We start from the raw sequence: 19,872 nt of genomic DNA, 5'->3' as shown, positions 1-19,872 counted from the left end.
TGCAAGGCAATGTGCTACATTTTGCAAAAAATTGTTTTATTCACCCATCACCCTTATCTTTAGTGTTGGGTGATATCTGTTTCACATATGAAGGAAGTTCAGCTAAAGGACTTGGCTAGTCTCTTATCTAATAAGTGACAGGCCCAGATTCTGGGGACTCCAAGTTTAACCACAGCACTCTCTGTTTCCTGGGGAAATCCTGAAAGGCTGGGCTTGCAGGAGGCATTCACTATACCTACTCTTTGTCCAGGCTGAGCAACAGCCAGGCAGGAATGGGCCAGTGCTGGCACCAATGACTTCTGCCTCCTTTTTCTCTGCAGAAAAGAAGTCACTTAATTTTGTTGATCTCCTTCTGTAGCCCTTGTTATTCAGGAATAGGAGAGGGGACTCTCGCTGTTCCATTCTTGCTTGAGTTTTCCTCCCAGGTCCCTGATTCCTGGGAATCCAAATCAGACAGCTCCAGATGCATCTTTCTCCTTTCCCATTGACCTTGATCTACATTTATGCTGTTACACACATTCATGCCTTTAATATTTTCATCCCTTCGAAACTGTTAAGCTCCTACGCATCCTTCAAGATCCAACTCAAATGGCTCTTTCATAAGTCCTTCCTCTTTTTTCCTACACAGAACTACTTCTTCTCTCTACTTAGTGCTTTGAACTCCCAAGAACGTCTTTTGCACTTGGTAGCATCTGAGCCCCCTGTGCCTGGCACACCTGGCAAGTAGTGGGGGCTCAACTGACATTCTCCAGTGGATGAGAGAGTGAACAATACATGAAGCCCCTCCTGCCTCCTCAGTCCTGGCTTTCTCCTGGCCTCTTTTCCCTAGGGGTGGGCCCATCAGCCCTCTGAGGTAACAGAGCCCTGTGTATAGTGATCACCATGGCAACTCCAATGAACATCTGGGGGAGGCCACTTCCCAGCAACCATCCATTGGTCTTCACCAGTAGTTCTGCAGCGGGGTTCTGCACTCCTGGGCTTCAGCACACATCAGTGTGGTTCATGTGTTTCCCGTTGTTATCAAAGAGATTGGAGAGGTGAGGCAGAGACTTATGAAGGGCCAGGGTTCTTCCAGGACATGGGGTTTCATCTTCCTTTTCCCCATTCAGAGTTGCTTGTGAGTGAAGACTGCCTAGACTGGAACTACCTTCCCGCCCTCTTTGACCAAAGTCTCTTGGGTTCTCTCTCTCCAGGTCAGAAACTGGAAGTGAGTCCACACTTCTATTGTAGCCCATCCAGACTGCTGTGGATTGGCAGTGCACTGGGACATACAGAGCTGCTGTGGGCACGTCAGGTGGGTGGCTGGGGATGGGGGATGGGGATAGGAGGAGAAAGACAACTTGAAGGAGATAACTTGAACTTCACCTAGCTTGAAAACGTGCAATTTAATTTTAGCCCCACCTGGTGAAGTCCTGTGTCTTTTTGGAGCCTCATTTTCTCCATCTGTGAAAGAAGATAAGTTAGTAGTGTCTCTGAACACTTTACTGGGTATTTGTGAAGACCAGACTAATTTACCAGATGTGAGAATGCTTGACATGGACTTGTGTTAGTTATCTCTTGCTGCATAACAAATCACCCCAAAACTTAGTGGGCTTAAGACAACATTTACTATCTCGCAGTTTCTGTGAGTTGGGAATACCGGTGGAGTGTTGGTGATTTTTCTGTCCCAGGGTCTCTCAATCAGGGTCTCTCAATTGCAGCACAGGCTGCAATCAAGGTGTTGCTTGGGTCTCTAGTCTCATCTCAAAGCTCGACCAGAGAAGGAACCCATTCACATGGCAGGATCCAGCTCCTCTGGAGTTCCTTGCCCTGTGGACCTCTCCATAGGGCAGCTCACAACAGGGAAACTGGCTTCCGTCAGAGAAGATGAGCTGAGGAGAGCTGCAGAGAGTGTGTGAATAAGACAGAAGTCGTAGTCTCTTATAAGTTCATCATGGATGCGACATCCCTCATTTTTGCCAGATTCATCACTATGTCCAGTCCACACTAAAGGAGAGAGAATTATACCAAGAAACGGATCATTGGGAGCCATGTCAACTGCCTACCACTGTCTGCCCTCTGGCCCCCAATAATGTACATCCCTTCCACATGCAAAATACATTCATCCTCTCCTAAGATCTTTAAAATTCTCATCCTATTAAAGCATCAGTTTAAAAGCTAGAATCTGGTCATATAAATCAGCTTCAGGTGTGGCTGAGGCTTCTCCAGTGTTGTTCCTTAAGTACAGCTTCTCAAATTCAATTATTCTCCATCATAGATCTGTGAAACTAAGTAATTTGCCCTGAGCACACCTAACATACAATGATGTGATAGGCATAGGATAAGAGCTAGTGACATTCCTATTCAAAATTGAGGAAAATGGAGACATGGAGTCAATGGTCCATAGCAGTTTTGAAATCCAGCCACACAAATGTTGGACGTTCCTTGATTAGGTTTCAAGGCCGGGAATAATTCTCCATGGCTCTCAGCTCTGCCTTCTAGACTCTTGCTTCCACTCTCTGACTTGCCTTTTTTATTTTTATTTTTTGTTCAATGGTATCTTTTCATTTTGTACTGCTTCTATCCCTTTTACCCCAAGCTGCCAACATTTTGCTGATGTTATTTTCTCAACGGTAAAACTTACAGGGGTTCACTCCGTTGAACAAAAGTCACACCCCTTTTTAACTGGGGCTCCTGTTGAGGATCCTTAAGCTTCCTAGAGGTCCTATGGTTCTGTTAAGAGGATATATCAGGCATCTCTTTAATCTCTTTAAAGCACCCTTTGTGTGACAGAGTAATACCCTGATCCTTTGATCTTTCTGAAGTTTTAACAAGAAGTCGCACAGTCACACTCTTGGGCACACTTTCCAGTATTCTGAAGCCATTTCTTAATTTTAGCATCTTTTGGGATCTGGAGAGGATGAAACTTCAGAACCATTAAGTACTGGCATCTTTTTGTTTAACAGTCCCTTCTTCATTTCATCACCTTCCTCTCACATTTCACTACAAGCAGCAAGAAGAAACTAAGAGGAAACTACAATCTTTTCTTTGGAACTCTTTAGCTAAATCACTCAGTTCATTAGTCACATAACTGCAGATGACAGTGTCACTGTTTCTGCCACTACATAACAAGGGTCTTTCTTCCACTATTTCTAGTAATGTATTCCTCACTTCCATTTGGGCCCTCACTGGCAGCATCTTCCAACTCCAGATTTTTCCTGAAAAAAAAAAAAAACTGTTTAAGGTGATTTAGGCTTTTTCTATCATGCTTCTCAAATTCCTTATAGACTCTGACCACTGCTTGGTTCCAAATTCAGTCCCAAAATTTTAAGTATTTGTTATAGCAACACCCCACTCTTAGTACCAAAATATGTATTAGCTATGTATTGCTGCATAACAAGTGACCATAAAGCTTAGAAGCTTGACACTGCATGTTTAAAACAGTACAAATTTATGATCTCAGAATTTATAGGAGTCAGGATCCTGACTTGGCTGGGTCCTCTGGCCCAGGTATCCCACAGGCTGTAATGAAAGTGTCATCCAGGCTGTGTTCTCATATCAAGGCTCAATTGGGGAAGGATCCACTTTCAAGTTCATTCAGGTGTCAGGATTCATTCAGTTCTTCAAAGACTGTTGAACTCAGGGCTTCTATTCCTTATGAGCTTTTGGCCAGAAGTCACCCTCAGTTTCTTGCTTCATGGGCTGCTCTATAGGGCAGCTCAAAACATGGCATTTGCTGTCATCAGAATGAGCAAACCAAGGAGAGCCAGGGAAAGAGAGCAAACAAAACTGAAGTCACAGGCCAGGTGTGGTGGCTCACACCTGTAATCCCAGCACTTTGGGAGGCCAAGGCGGGTGGATCACTTGAGGCCAGGAGTTAGAGATCAGCCTGGTCAACATGGCGAAACCCCATCTCTACTAAAAATACAAAAATTAGCCAGGTGTGGTAGCACAACACCTGTAATCCCAGCTACTTGGGAGGCTGAGATGGGAGAATCACTTGAACTTGGGAGGCGGAGGTTGCAGTGAGCTGAGATTGCACCACTGCACTCCAGCCTGGGTAACAGAGTAAGTAAGACCCTGTCTCAAAAAAAAAAAAAAAGAAAAAAAAGAAAAGACAGGAAGAAAGAAAAAAGAAAAAGATCACACGAGAAAATGGAACACAAACATGAAAGCTGCAGCAGCTTTTGAAGCCACCCCTCTGATTTGACCCAAAGGCCTTAGAGAGAAGACGTAGTTTACACCAGAGCAAAGTATGAGTTCCTGCTCTTGTCTCTTCTTCGTGGTGGCTAAGCTGCCTCCCTTCCCTGACCATGAATGAGCAGTCAGCAAATGGATACAATCCTATTTGCAGGAAGACAGATGGTTGCCAGGCTGGGGGCTGGGGCAATGGGCTTCACAGCCAGGGGCCTGCTAGGGTCTCCTAGGGTGGTGGTGATAGGGGAGAAGAGGAGGAGGAGATGAAAAGATTATGAAGGAGTAGAAGGAGCCCAGGGTCCCAAGGCTGCTTGAGAAAGGTCTTTGAGGACTGGTGGGGTGGGGTGGGGGTGGCCAGGGCTTTTCAGAGAGGGCAGAGGCTGCAGAAGTCCAGGAGGAAGCCCGTGTGCCAGGGGTGATGAGTGAATGGGGCAGAGGCTCCATGGGTCTGGGCAGTGCCAGAGGGCACCAGGAGCAGCTTAGGAACCTCTGATCGGGGCGGGCAGACAGCCACAGGCCTTCCTGTTCAGCTCCCAGCTCATCCTTGTTCACAGAGACTCTGTGTGTCATCTGAGACGATGAAACGTGGCGCTTTGTTTACAGGACTAAGCTTGGAATTGCCTGTCCCACAGCAAGAGGCTATGGAGCTGGGCCACCGAGCAGGTAGGACGGGCAGACCAGGGATGTGCTGAATGCACATCCAGGCTTCTGGAGGGAATCCCTGGGGCAGCAGGGCACCGGCCCTTTCTCCTCCCCTTCCGTCTTGTGTTGGCCTCCAGACCCACCATCGGCCCGGGCTTCATAGGGGGCATTCTGTTGGAAGACAGAAGGAAAAAGGAGGGAATGGACTTACTGAGCTCTCCCATCCTGCCATGTGTAGGGATTATCACTCCGATATGGTCTCCATCCTGAGGGGGTGACTCAGGTGCTCTAAGTCTTGTGTATACCAGAAGGGAAGTGCTGTGGGGGAACATGGTGAGGGGCTTAGCCTCAGTGAATGGGAGGTATATACGGGGTTACATGTGATCCAAGACCAGGGGTAGTGTAGCCCAAGGAGTGGAGGGGAGTGTTCCAGGCAGGAGGGACAGCTCAGGCAAAGGCCTGGTAGGGAAAGAGGTCTGGCACTTTTGTGGAGTTCTGAGAGCAGGGACTCTGCCCTGAGGACAAGAGGAAAGATTTCAATACAGGCGTGACTGAGTCAGGCCTGCTCTGAGAACGGTCCCCAGGGGTGAGTGGAGGGTGGCTGGGGCTGGCAGGTGGGATGGGGAGAAAAGAGTCCAGTGAGTTGGGGCAGCGATCCTGCTAAAATCTTCCTCCAATGACCTGAATGCCCAGGGGCCTTGTTAAACACTCAGATTCAGGGCCTTTCTGATGCAGCAGCTCTGAAAGGGGCCCAGGAATCAGTATTTTTAATGAGAGCCTAGGGAATCCTGATACATGGCCACATTTAGATAAACTCTGTGGACTGATCATTTGATCTTCATAATAGCAAATGAAGCAGGGTTTACTCTGTCCATTTTACAGCTGAATGAATGGAGTAGAGGAAAGGTGTAGTTGCAATGAGATTCTTGAAACGGCAGATGCAGGTCTTAATTCATTCATGCAGCATCCATTCATTCATTCAACAGATATTCAACCCTGAGAGGAAAAGGGTTGGCTTTTTCAGCTCCCTGTTGTGTCCCTGTCAGCTGGCACAGCACCTGACATGCAGTTGGTTTTTGCTCAGTTGAGGTGTTGGTGAATATGCTAGCTCTCCGGGCCAGGGATACAAGACACATTTCGGCCATAAGCATGCCCGTAACCCTAAAGGGCAGGCTGAGCATGAGCCGGCAATGGCGACAGCACTTGCTGATAGAGGAGGCAGTGCAGGACTGGCTGTCCTAAGCCCGAATCCAGGAGGAGCCCATTCCTGCGATGGGCCCTCAGGCTCTTCAGGAGCAGGGTGAGGGGGGCTGAGGTTGATCAGGTGGGTGGTCTTCCCAGTCTCTGCCTCCGCTCTTTTGAGGAGGGTCATCATGCCCATCCTGACAGTCCAGCTGTCCCCAGATGTGCCCCTCTGCTTGGCTGCCTGCTGGTTGGGGCAGAGCCCAGTACAGGAAGAAGGAAGTCTGGTCTGGGGGAATAGGTTTTCCCTCTGCCTGTCGTGTAGGTGACAAAGAGCCATGACAAAGGCACCGAGAGGAAGGAAGGCGAGGAGAAAGTGGGCAGGGAAGCAGAGAAACCTCAGCTTCCTGTCTCCCACTGCCCTGGGGAAGGGTCTGCAGTCCCCTGAGGAGTAGGCGAGAAGGGCCCTCCCCTAGCTCCACATTTGTGACAGCAGAGCAGGGACCCGTGGGTGTGAAATAAAAACCCCAGTGGCTGCCAAAGCCTGATGTTTGCAGCATCCTTCTCTGAGAAACTAAACTGGATCGATCTGAATGTCCCCCTGTGGGGTGGTGGTGGAGCCCTGCAGGGCTCCGAAGGGAAGTTAGGGCTGTCTCCGCTACCTTGAGTAGATCCCCAAGGCAGGGTGGTGCATTGAACAGCAAGTTACAAAGCAACACACGACTCTGGTCTCATTCATACACAAAAGCGAAACAAAGCTATGTATCTTTTTTCTTTTTTTTTTTTTTTGAGGTGGAGTCTCGCTCTGCTGCCCAGGCTGGAGTGCAGTGGCGTGATCTCAGCTTAATGCAACCTCCGCCTCCCAGGTTCAGGTGATTCTCGTGCTTCAGCCTCCCCAGTAGCTGGGATTACAGGTGCACGCCACCACACCCAGCCAATTTTTGTATTTTTAGTAGAGGCAGGGTTTCACCATGTTGGCCAGGCCGATCTCTAACTCCTAACCTCAAGTGATCTGACCACTCTGGCCTCCCAAAGTGCTGGCGTGAGCTACCATGTACAGGCGTGTCATTAATGACCCTTGCAGGTGTGAGGCCCTTAATGACCACTTACAGGCATGAGCCACTATCATGTGCGTCCATGTGAAGAGACCACCAAATAGGCGTTGTGTGAGCAATAAAGCTTTTTAATCTCCTGGGTGCAGGCGGGCTGTGTCCGAAAAGAGAGTCAGCAAAGGGTGGTTGGATTATCATTAGTTCTTATAGGATTGGGATAGGCGGTGGAGTTAGGAGCAATTTTTTTGCAGGCAGGGGGTGGATCTTACAAAGTACATTCTCAAGGGCAGGGAGAATATTACAAAGTACCTTCTCAAGGGTGGGGAGGGCATATCGTACAAAGTACATTCACAAGGGTAGGGGACTATCACAAAGTACATTATCGCAAGGGTGGGGAGGGTGTATAGTCACAAAGTCAATTGATCAGTTAGGGTGGGGCGGGAACAAATCACAATGGTAGAACGTCATCAGTTAAGGCAGGAACTAGCTATTTTAACTTCTTTTGTGGATCCTCAGTTGCTTCAGGCCATCTGGATATATACGCGCAAGTCACAGGCGATATGATGGCTTAGCTTGGGTTCAGAGGTCTGACAGCCACCACACCCAGCCCCTATGTATCTTTTAAGAGGACTGGAGGACTCGTCTTGAGGTTTTGGAGGGAAGACCACCAAACACATTTACAGCTGTAATCTGGGGTGGAGGATGGGGCCAGGCTGTGAGGAGACACTGAAGGCTGAGAGCAAGAGACCCAGAGGAGCGGAGGCTGTGGGCAGGGACGTGGGAGACAGGGAGAGGTGGGGAGGAGAGAGCCTGGGAGGTGGCTGGGATGGCGCCACTTCTCAGCCCTGGCGAAGGGAGGAGGTAGGTAGTGGGGAGCAGCCTTGCATTGGAAGCAAAGTCTGGGAGTCCCATCCAACTCCAGTACCTCCCAGGCACGTGGCTTAGCCCCAGGAACGCCTCTGCCAGTGCCGCTGCTGCCAGATTCTCACTGCGGAGAGTGAGGGGGAGGTTTCAAGATGGAAAAGTGGGGAAAGGAACTATCCAAATGGAGCCAGGGACACGAAAGCACAGACAGGCCAAGCCCCTTGCTTGTGGTCACACAGCTAGGCCTCAAGGCGGGACAGGCTTGGGCGGCAGCCCTTGTTGCCCCAGGCAATGTGGACTAACCCTGCCTGTGGGAGGCAGGGCGGGCTGACCTCTCTTCTCCCTTTGTGTCTCCTAATTTCCCACCCATGCCTCTGGTTCCTGCGCTTTCTCTCTGTCCATCTCCCCTTCTCTGCTTGTGGAGCTCTGGGCCTCTTTGTCTGCGGGTTCCCCTTCCTCACCCCCATCTCTGCCCCTTTCCCCACCCTCTACTTTCTGCCCTTGTCTCCGTGTCTGTCTCCCTCCCCCTCTGTTTCTCTTTGTCCTGCTCAGGTACAACCACTTTGACCAGGGCCCATCCGAATGACAAGGAGGGCCAGCAGGACTTGGACCCCTGGAAAGCGGCCTACAGTTCCTTGGACACCTCCAAGTTCAAGAACCAGGGTCTGTCATCCCCACAGCCCCTGCCCCAGGGAGCCAGCGCTCAAGGCAGCTCCCTAGGGCAATGCCACTTGAAGGAGATTCCCCCTCCACCCCCGACTGCTGCCGGCAGGGGTTCTCTGGGGATGGACCCACAGTCCAGGTCCCTGAAGAACGGGGGCTCTCGATCCTCCTTGATGGATCAGGGGACGGATGACGGTCCCAGCTCGGGGGCCCAGGACCAGAGGAGCACGCCCACGAACCAGAAGGGCAGCATCATTCCTAACAACATTCGCCACAAGTTTGGGAGCAACGTGGTGGACCAGCTGGTCTCCGAGGAGCAGGTGTCACAGCAGGGGCCAGGAGGGTGATGCAGAGTCTTATAATGAGGACATAAGATAAACTCGCTCTTGAGTACAGAGTCCCTATAATAATACCACTAGAAAGCAGTATCTCCTGAGCACCTGCTGTGTGCCAGCCACTGTGCACTGTTTAAACTTCACGTATAACAAGTTGTTACATCTTCCCAGCAACCCATGAGGAAGGTACTATTATTGTCCTCATTTTATAGATAAGGAGCCCAAGGCTTAGAGGGGTTAAGTCAGTCAACCAAATTCACCCAACTGTGCGAGATGAGGGTGCAAACTGGGTCAGCAGATTCTGGAACTCTGGTCCTTAATGACTTTGCAGTTAAAAGCCTTTTGTGTGAATTGGATGTTTTCCATTTGAACAAGTCTCCCAAAGAAGACCACATTTAGTGGATGGATAGCATTTATTGGGAATCAGAAGACTTGGGTTTGAATCCTGGACCTGCTCCTAAATGCTAGGTGACTTTGGATAAGTTACTTACCCTCTCTGGGCTTCAGTCTCCACATCTGTAAAGCGAGGCAGTTGGACTAGATCAGGCTGACAAATACATGGTGTATGTATCACAACCCTCCCAGCCTGCATTCATGGCAGACATTGCTAGTCAATGCCAGCACTCTTTTCCACCCAATATAGCATTCCAGGCAGTCACTACGAATCAACTGAAACTTAAGATAAAATTCATCTACCATTTCTGGTCAAATGCTGTGTTCTTTCTGCCCTGGCATTCTGAGACATATTTTCAAAGCCACCATCTCAACCCTCATAGCAACTGCATTGTGTGGAAAGTCAGGCAGGAGTTATTGTTTCCTTTTTAACAGATGGTATAACCAAGTCCCAAGGAGGGGCTACGATCTGCTTGGGTCACAAAAGCTGGGGGTCAGGCTTCTCCTAGGCTCCCCTTCCACTCTGTCATCTTAAAGTGCAGTGACCCCACCACCAGCAAGTCTGGAAGGTCACAATCTTGATATGTTCTGCCCCACTTAGAGGAACTTGTCCCAATTTGAGGTTGACTCTGTGGTCACTACCTCTCACCGCCCTGCCCAGCCTTGGGAGAAGTCCTTTCTTTCTTCAGCCACCATTGTCCCTGGCTGGAATCAAGAAATCTGTGTTTTCTGCCCACCTGTAACTTATGTCACAAGTGTCATTGAGCCAGCAAGTGTCACAGCTGGAAGCCACTTCAAAGACCATCCAGTTCCACCCTGCCTTCACATTTTACATGTAGGGAAACTGAGGCCTAGAGCGGAGAAGAGGCTTGCTGAAGTCAACAGCTGATATATTGCAGAATTGGAACTCAAACCTAGGTGTCCTGCCCCTGGGCCTGGGCTCAGCTTCTCTGCGTGTCAGTTTCCCTACTGGTATGAAGAAGGAGTTGGCCTCATTGAAAGTTAAGCACCCACCCAGAGCTGCCCTGTGTGATGCCTCAGTCGTAGGAGGCAAGCCAGGGCTCTGTGGCCTGCCAGCCATGTGAACTGGGTGATCTCTGGCCTCCTGAGGCCCACTTTCCTCATTTATAAAATGGTGGGAAGAGTGGCACCCTATATTGCATTTAGCAGGTGCTCAATGCTTGGAAGAGGTTTTATGATCGTTAACCTGATGTCCCCCACCCACAGCAGTGTGGGTGATGAGAGGGGTTAGGGCTGGGGCCTTTGTATACTCCAGCTCCCCAGCCCTGTGAATAGGTTGAGGGCTGCAGGCTAAAGGTGGGATCGGGGTGGGGAGGGCAGGGTCAAGGGAGGAGGAGTTGGAGGGAGATATGGGGCTTGACACTGCTTTTCCATCCCCTGTCTGTTGTCCCTGCCTCCCTGCTCAGGCTCAAAGGGCTATTGATGAAATCTTCGAGGGCCAGAAGAGGGCAAGCTCATGGCCCAGCAGGACCCAGAATCGTGTGGAAATGTCCTCCGTCTTCTCAGACTACTATGATCTTGGCTACAACATGCGGTCAAACTTGTTTCGAGGTCAAGTCAAAGGGCAAGGGTGGGGCCGTGAACACCCATGGTCTCCCAGGCATTGGGCAGGGAAGGCGTTTGGGGTTTCCACTCCATATGAGGTCTAGGACCCCAGGGCACATCTTCAAGGACACTTATTTCATGCCCGTGTGTCCTCTATGTCAGCTTGCGAGTGCTGGGAACATCCAGTCCCCTGTCCTTGATGTGTGGATGATTTGTCCCAGTTGGCAGTCAGGCACCTCTGGTCCCTCCCCGGCCCTCCACTCCCCTCCCCTGCCCTCCCCTTCCTTCCCTTTCCCTTCCCTTCCCTTCTTGTGTTTTTTGAAGTCTCACTCTGTTGCCCAGGCTGGGGTGCAGTGGCACAATCTTGGCTCACTGAAATCTCCGCCTCACAGGCTCAAGAAAACACCCCTCCCACCTCAGCCACTCCCCTGCCCCCATAAGTAGCTGGGACCACAGATGCGCGCCACCACACCTGGTGAATTATTTTCTTTTCTTTTCTTTTTTTTTTTTTTTTTTTTTTTGTATTTTTGGTAGAGACAAGGTTTCACCATTTTGCCCAGGCTGGTCTCAAACTCCTGGGCTCAAGTGATTCACCCACCTTGGCCTCCCAAAGTGCTGGGATTACAGGAGTGAGTCACTGCGCCCTGCCCACCTCTTGTTCTTAATCTGCCAGTAGGAGGCCCAGGACCCAGTAGAAGGCCCAGGACTGCTGCTCCCCACACCCCTAGCCCCATCCCAGGCACCTTTGGCCACAGTGACAATATCAAGTTTGTTTGGTTCAAAGCTCAGCTCAGCCACTCACTAGCTGGGTATGACCTTAGGTGGCATCCTCAACCTCTCCATCCGCTGCCTTCTCGGTACAGTGGGGATGATAATGAGAGTATGGCCCTTGCTGGGTCACTGGCAGGACTTTATGAAGTGCCACATGAAGGTGCTTGGCCGAGGCAAATGGTGAGCACTCAGTAGCTGTCAGGCTATCATTTTTCTTCTCCAGAGCCCGGAGGTGGCGCCACCTGGGGAGAAAGGAAGGGTGGGTTGGAGGCTCTGACATTTACAGAGGGTTTCCACTGGATCAGTGTAGTCCTGTTTGGTTGGGGTGGGGAGACTGCTATTAGCTCCATTTCACGGGCAGATTTAAGATCATTTGCCTTAGAACTCTCAGTAGTCTGCATTGTGTCTAGGACTCAAAGTCAGGTGTTCCTTCTGCCTTCAAAGCCTCATAGTCTTTTCTTGACCACTAAGTCACCTCCCTAGCTATGATCCTGTTCCCAGGGTCTTCTGGATAGCTCAGATGCCTGTCACAGCACGCAGGGGCTTCTCTCTGCCCCACATTCTGGTTTGGCCTCATTGCGAAATGAGGCTTTTTCTGGTACGGCTCCTTCCTCTCTCCTCACTCCAGGCCCTCTCCAGTGCTCCCAGGGCCTGACAAATCTCTTCCACCTGGCTCGGATCCCTGTCACCCGAGGAACCAGATACCCACTGGAAGCCTTTCTGGATTTTTCTCTGAGCTTGGAGAAGGGATGGTGCTGGGGGAGGAAAGCGAGAATACAGTTCTGCTTGTTCTCTGTTCCTGGCCTTCCAGATCCTGCTTTCCAGTTCTCTCTTTAACAACTATCGGTCACCAAATAGCTGTTCCATACAACTTTGTATGATAATGTCTACATAAATGTAAAAGAATCTATTTTTAAAAATGTCTGTGTCCCATCATCCCGCCTGGGAAGTAGAACTGTGCCAAGGGTGTGCTGGAGCTCATAGCAGCTTGCACCAGCTCACAAGAGGCAATTGTCTCCCTGAACTGACTGGCACATAAATGCTGTCTTAAAATTGGCCATGCTAGTAGTATTTACACTCTGGAAATTGGCAAACACTATGAATCAGGGCTTCACCCTACCACACAGTGCTGTCAGTGTGCCCATCCATCTGTCTCTCTCTGTCTCCACCCACCCGGGGTTAGCCTTTACATTTGCTGTTTGAGGTTGGTGAGGCTGGTATGGCTGCACAGGAGTGAGGCAGAAGACATCAGAGGAAACAGGCTGGGTCGTGAAACCTGCTGGAAGGTCTTTACTCGGAGTGAGATGAGAAACCAAGCCAGGATTTTAAGCAGGAGAATGGCCCTGTTTGGCTCAGGTTAAAGGCTCACTCCAGTTGCTATGGGGAGAATGGACGTAGGGAGCTGGGGCAGAAACAGGGAAACCTGTAGGAGGCAGCTGCAAAACTCCAGATGGGACAGATGATGGTGGCTTGGTGTTGGAAGCTGGGCTAGTGCACTGCACTATTTTGGAAGGCACCATTGTGCAATATAGCAGCTCAGGGAGGTAATGGTGAAGGTAGCTTGATGTAGTAGGCTTCTGGATATTTGTATAAGGCAGAGAGAAGAGAATATGCTAATGAATAGATTTTGCGGTGAGAGACAGGAATTAAGGTTGACTTCAATGTTTTGACCTGAACAACTGGAAGGACGAGATGGCTATTTACTGAATTAGAGAAGCTGCCAGGGGGAGCAGGTTGAGGGACTCCTATCCTACGCTAAATCATAGATCATCTTTTATACAATCTTCAAAAATATTTAGTTTTGCTTTTCACATTTAAGTCTTTAATCCACCTGGAGTTGATTTTTGTTTTTAGTATGAAGCAGGGATTCATTTTCAAGAACTGTAGACGGCTTTTGTGAGTTTTAGCCATTTAAGAAAGCAGTAAAACTGAGGCTTGAGGAAACTTTAGGCAGCTTGCCCAGCTGTATAAAGAGTGAGATGACGAGCTCAGGCATTCCTTGGGCATATATGTGCCCAGCCCTCAAGATAATGGAACGACAACACCAGAAATCTTTCCCCAGTAGGGATTCATTTTCAATTCCTTCTTTATGTGGATTACTGACTGCCTCAGTACCTTTTATTGAATAGGCTCATCTTTCCTCCCGGTGACCTACAGTGGTACCTCTGTTATCCATCAGGTTTCGACACATGCATAGATCAGTTTCCACTCTTTATTCTGTCCATTGGTCTAATATTACATTTTTAATCACCAAGGTATTATAAGTAGCCTGATATCTGGTCAGGCAATACTCTCACTACCAACCGTCCACCACCATCACCAGTTAATGTCTTGGGTTTCTAGGCCCTTTACTCTTCCATACAAATGTTATTAATATACAGAAATTTCCATGAAAAACCCTGTTGGGATTTTGATTGGAAATACATTGAATCTACAGCTCAACTTAAGGGCTGTTGTCAGCTTTATAATGAATTTTCTAATATATGAATATGGTGTATACCTCCATTAATTTAAATCTTCCTTCGATATCTCTCAGTAACATTTTGTGATTTTTTTTTTCTATAAACATCATGCAGGTGTTTTTGTTAGACTTACTCAGGAGAATCTCTTTTTTGGCTGCTTGTTGAAAATGATATCTTTTTAAAATTATATTTTCTAACTTTGCTGCTGATAACATATACACAAATGCAATTTTTGTTTTTGTATATTAATCTCATATCCAGAAGCTTTATGCAGCTCACCAATTAATTCCAATAATTATTTATAGATTCTTTAGGGGTGCTTTTGAATAGTAATAATGGCTACATTTATGCATAGTATTTAACATATGCCAGGTACTGCTCTGAGTACTTTATATATATATTTTATTCTCCACATGAATCCCATGTGGTAAATGCTACAATTCCCATTTTTTCCAGATAAAAAATAATTGAGTCATGGAAAAGTTAAATAACTTAATTAAGGCCACACAGGTAGGAACGGTCAGAGTTGGGATTTAAACCCTGCCAGTCAGAGGCTAGAGTTTAAATTCTTAAACACTAGGCTTTTCTCACCTTTATATCAGCATCTGGCTGACCTGTCTAGGACAATGGTGTATATAAGCAGGAAAAACAGGCATGCTTATCTCCTTCTTGAGTCTAACATTGCACCATTAAATATAATATAGTCAGTCCGTTTTCACACTGCTGAGAAAGACATACCTGAGACTGGGTAATTTATAAAGAAAAAGAGGTTTAATAGGCTCAGAGTTCCATGTAGCTGGGGAGGCCTCACATCATGGTGGAAGGTGAAAGGCACGTCTTATATGGTGGCCGACAAGAGAGAATGGGAAGCAAGTGAAAGAATTTTCCCCTTATAAAACCATCAGATCTCATGAAATTTATTCACTATCACGGAAACAGCATGGGGGAAAATGCAGCTGGCTCTGGGTCTTAGTCTGGCTTTGGGTGTCTTGAGAGTTTAGTGAACTCCATGTGGGGAAAGAATTGGCATGGCCGTGAGTCCTGGGTGTATAGGCTTCCCACAGACAGGGCTGCGGGGGGACCATGTGGGATGGCCTGCAGGAATATAGCCAGGGTGAGTGGCCCTTTGTGTATTTTCTGCCTCCCAACTCACCGTGGCTCCAGCTTCAGAAGGAGGTCAGAGCAGAACACCCCTGTGGGCTAACATGAAGGTCCTCATCTGCTCCATGCAGCAGGACACCCCTGTGGGCTAACATGAAGGTCCTCATCTGCTCCATGCAGCAGGGCTGGCAGGGGAGAGTAGAGGGTCAGCCCATGGTAAGGACAAGCCAAGTGCAAATCAAAACCTTGGCTGGGCTCACCTGGACATTGTGTCTTTGAGTCACAGAGCAGGCAGAGTGGTAGCTTATGTCCTGTCTTTTTCCCTCTGTGTCCAGGTATCCAGGGATCCCTGAACCAGCTTACCAAGGATTTTCTTTTTTTTCACTTCTTTCCATTGTTGGAATTCCGATTTCCTCTATTTGGTGTCTTCCTCTTTCTTGTTTTGCTCTCTTGTCTTTGGGGTGGATTCCATCTCCCAGCTTGTGTCACTGTCATTGGAGAACACAGCCCTGTAATGATTTCAATTCTTTGAAATTGTTCAGATTCGCTTTAGAGCCCAGTAGATGGTGATTTTTGTAGATGATCTGTGTGTGCTTAAAAATAATCTCTCCAGGGGCCGAGCGCGGTGGCTCACGCCTGTAATCCCAGCACTTTGGGAGGCTGAGACAGGCGGATCACGAGGTCAGGAGATCAAGACCGTCCTGGCCAACAGAGTGAAGCCCTGTCTCTACTAAAAATACAAAAATTAGCTGGGCGTGGTGACACGTGCCTGTATTCCCAGCTACTTGGGAGGCTGAGGCAGGAGAATTGCTTGAACAAGGGAGTCGGAGGTTGCAGTGAGCCAAGGTTGTGCCACTGCACACCAGCCTGGTGACAGAGCAAGACTCCGTCTCAAAAAAAAAAAAATTCTCGGGAGGTGGAGGCAGGCAGATCACAAGGTCAAGAGATCGAGATCATCCTGGCCAATATGGTGAAACCCCGTCTCTACTAAAAATACAAAAATTAGCTGGGCATGATGGCGCATGTCTCTACTGAAAATACAAAAATTAGCTAGGCATGATGGCGCATGCCTGTAATGGCTTCTCGGGAGGCTGAGGCAGAAGAATCGCTTGAACCCGGGAGGCGGAGGCTGTAGTGAGCCGAGATCGTGCCGCTGCACTCCAGCCTGGCGACAGAGCAAGACTCCCTCTCAAAATAATGATAATAATAATAATAATCTCTCGGGTAAGGGATTCTGCATTTGTCTATAGAACAGGCTTGTTAATGATTTCCGCACAAATCTTCTAATCCCTATTAATATTCTTTGCTTGATCTATTAGTTACTAAAATATATGTCTTTAAATCTCCCCCTATAATAGCAGCTTTGTCCATTTGTCCTGTGGTTCTGTCAATTTTGCCTTATCTATTTTGAGATTATTTCAATGTAGCAAGTTCAGAATCATTACATTACCTTAATGAATTGCAGTTGTTTTTGTTTTTCATCGTGGCTTTGCCCTACAGTCTATTTCGCCTGATATAGTTAGACCAGACTGCTTTTGGTTAGTGTTTGCCTGGGTATATCTTTTTCTATTCTTCCATGTTTATCCTCTCTTTGTGTCCCTTTAAATGTGCTTTCAATGATATATACCTGGAAAACATTTTCTGTAGTGTCATCATCTGGTTTTTAACGAATGGGTTTAATTCATTCTTATTGATTCTTGTTACTGATATAGACTATTTGGGTTTATTTCCATGATCTTATTTTGCGTTTTCTATTTGTGCTGCTTTTTCTTTTCTTTTCTTTTCTTTTCTTTTTTTTGAGATGGAGTCTCACTCTGTTGCCCAGGCTAGAGTGCAGTGGCGCGCTCTCAGCTCACTGCAAGCTCCGCCTCCTGGGTTCACGCCATTCTCCTGCCTCAGCCTCCCAAGTAGCTGAGACTACAGGCGCCCGCCACCACGCCCGGCTAATTTTTTTTTGTATTTTTAGTAGAGACGGGGTTTCACCATGTTAGCCAGGATGGTGTGCTGCTTTTTCTTTGTGGCTTCTTTTTCTCTCTCTTTTTGGATTTGCATCAGCTTTCTTATTTTTCTCAATCTGATATTTGTTCTTTTCTACTCCTCTTATTCTTTGAGTGGTTACCTTTGACATTTTTATATGCGTAATTAACAAATTATAAAGTTAATCTAGGCATTTGTGTTTTCCTGAACACTAAGGGCCTTAGAAGCCTTTAAATTTGACTGGGTGCAGTGGCTCACACCTGTAATCCCAGCACTTTGGGAGGCCGAGATGGGTGGATCACAAGGTCGAGAGATCCAGACCATCCTGGCTAACATGGTGAAACCCCGTCTCTACTAAAAATACAAAAATTAGCTGGGTGTGGTGGCACGTGCCTGTAATCCCAGCTACTCAGGAGGCTGAGGCAGGAGAGTAGATTGAACCTGGGAGGTGGAGGTTGCAGTGAGCCGAGATTGAGCCACAGCACTCCAGCCTGGAGACAGAGCGAGACTCTGTCTCAAAAAAAAAACCAAAACTTTAATTAACTTTAATTACTCTCCCGACCTCCACCCCAGCTTACATGTTCTTATTTTATAGAATTTATATATGTATATATATACAGGATTTATATATATGTATATATAGAATTTATATATATATTCTCGGCATCCCAAAGTGCTGGGATTACAGGCGTGAGCCACCGCGCCCAGGCCACATCTTTTTTTCTTTGTATTGCATCCTAATATTAATTTCTTTAGGTATATCTTCCAGTTTACCATTTTCTCTCAGCTTTATTTGATCTGCTATTTTACCTGTTAATTGAATTTCTTTTTAAACTTTTATGATGGCAATTTTCAAGCTTATGGAAAAGAAGAGAACTTAGTTTATAAATAGATGTTGCATATACCACTCAGCCTGAACAATGATTAATACATAGCCGATCTTGTCTCATCTTTTCTCCCACCCATCCACTCCCACCCAAGGTTATTTCAAAGCCAGTCCCAGGCATCTTATTGCCACGGAGTTTAATTTTTTTTCAATTATTATGTGTTCATTTCTGAAATTCCGTTTGCTTCTCTTACTAATCTATCTGCTCTTTCTGGATGGTTTCTTACTCTTTGCTTATATTTTTATTCTCTCTTATGGTTTCAATCATTAAATATAGTTTTTGTTTGTTTGTTTGTTTGAGACAGAGTCTCTCTCTGTTGCCCAGGCTGGAGTGCAGTGGCACGATCTCGGCTCACTGCAACCTCCACCTCCCGGGTTCAAGCAATTCTCCTGCCTCAGCCTCCTGAGTAGCTGGGATTACAGGAGTCTGCCACCACGCCCAACTAATTTTTGTTTTAGTAGAGACGGGGTTTCACCATGTTGGTCAGGCTGGTCTCAAACCCCTGACCTCGTGAACCACCCGCCTTGGCCTCCCAAAGTGCTGGGATTACAGGCATGAGCCACTGCGCCCGGCCTAAATATACTTATTTTGTATTCTGTATCTGATCATTCAAATCTTTGCTAATTTGGGAGATTTTGTCCTTTGGTGTTTCTGCTGACTCTTGATCATTGCAACGTATCCGCTTGTGCATGTTTGAATTTTGAAAACAGAAATGAGTTTTCTTAAGTTACAGGTATTAGTTGCCACTTGCTAGATGTCTTGATGAATGTCCAATAATTTTGTCTTTCCAACCATGAAAAAAAATCTCATTTCTTGGTATAGTTGAAGACACTGAAGCTCAGAGAGGTTAAAAATTTCTCTGAGGCTGTACTACCCATAAATAATGGAGTCTGGGTTTGAACCCAAACGACTTTACTTTGAAACCCCTCCCACTCTCCTTCCGTTCCACAATTTACTATCCGTAGAGGAAACTGACACCCAATATAAACCAGGGAGTACCTGACTGACACTGAATTGGGCACTTGGGGTTTCTTCATGGTATTCTACAGGGGCTGCTGAGGAGACAAAAAGCCTCATGAAGGCTTCCTACACACCAGAGGTCATTGAGAAATCAGTGAGGGACTTAGAACACTGGCATGGCAGGAAGACGGATGATCTGGGTAAGTGAGGAGCTGCGGGTGATGGGAGGCAGGGACTGTCCTCCACCGGCAGGGTGTGTCGGCTCTAAGGGTCAGAGAGAAACCAGAGCAGGAGACAGAGCCAGGGGTGGACTTGGAAGAGGTACGAGTCATCCCTGGGATCTGGGCAACTCCAGAGACTGCTGGATGATCTAATCTGTGCTGTCTCTTCTCCTGCTCTCTGTAGGACGGTGGCACCAGAAAAATGCTATGAACCTGAACTTGCAGAAAGCACTGGAAGAGAAATATGCAGAAAACAGTAAATCTAAGAGCTCAAAGTACTAGATTTGACGCAGTAGAGGTGTCTTCTACTCAAATAAAGTGCTAACAATAAGGAAAGGCTCAGGTCTGAGTCCTTCTCCTGTGCTTGGTGACTTTCTTCACACTGGAGTGGAGGCTGATGTGTGGTGTTGGAGAGACCAACTGGGGGAAGATAGAAGCCCTGGGATCCCAAACTATTCCCTAGTCCTCCCTCCTGCACATGCATGCACACACACGTACCTACACCCATTATCCCAGGAAGGGACATGAGAGCTGGGCATGACTCTGTCTCAAGCCCAGGGTGCCTGGCTTCTCCCACATGCCCTATGTGAGGGGGTCCTATAGTGGACACTGCTGGATGT

The 19,872-nt window shown here is 47.6% G+C and overlaps 1 protein-coding gene across 2 annotated transcripts; it reads left to right on the top strand.

The window, feature by feature from the left end:
* Positions 1-882: 882 nt before the first annotated feature.
* Positions 883-19,593, top strand: CIMIP4 (ciliary microtubule inner protein 4). Of its 2 annotated transcripts, XM_054469737.1 has the most exons (7): positions 883-1,037; positions 1,194-1,294; positions 4,780-4,839; positions 8,469-8,899; positions 10,735-10,879; positions 19,121-19,231; positions 19,437-19,593. In XM_054469737.1, exons 3-7 carry the CDS (start codon positions 4,818-4,820, stop codon positions 19,532-19,534), a joined length of 807 nt encoding a protein of 268 aa, XP_054325712.1. In that variant the 5' UTR covers positions 883-1,037; positions 1,194-1,294; positions 4,780-4,817; the 3' UTR covers positions 19,535-19,593. The 2 variants fall into 2 exon arrangements, with proteins under 2 accessions (XP_054325712.1, XP_054325713.1); XM_054469738.2 differs by lacking the exons at positions 883-1,037; positions 1,194-1,294 and adding an exon at positions 6,793-6,872 and having other exon boundaries at positions 4,817-4,839; positions 19,437-19,585.
* The last annotated feature ends 279 nt before the right edge of the window (positions 19,594-19,872 follow it).

The sequence above is a fragment of the Pongo pygmaeus genome, chromosome 23 (assembly GCF_028885625.2).
Source record: "Pongo pygmaeus isolate AG05252 chromosome 23, NHGRI_mPonPyg2-v2.0_pri, whole genome shotgun sequence".
NCBI lineage: Eukaryota > Metazoa > Chordata > Mammalia > Primates > Hominidae > Pongo > Pongo pygmaeus.
This window is presented reverse-complemented; position numbering and strand designations above follow the sequence as displayed.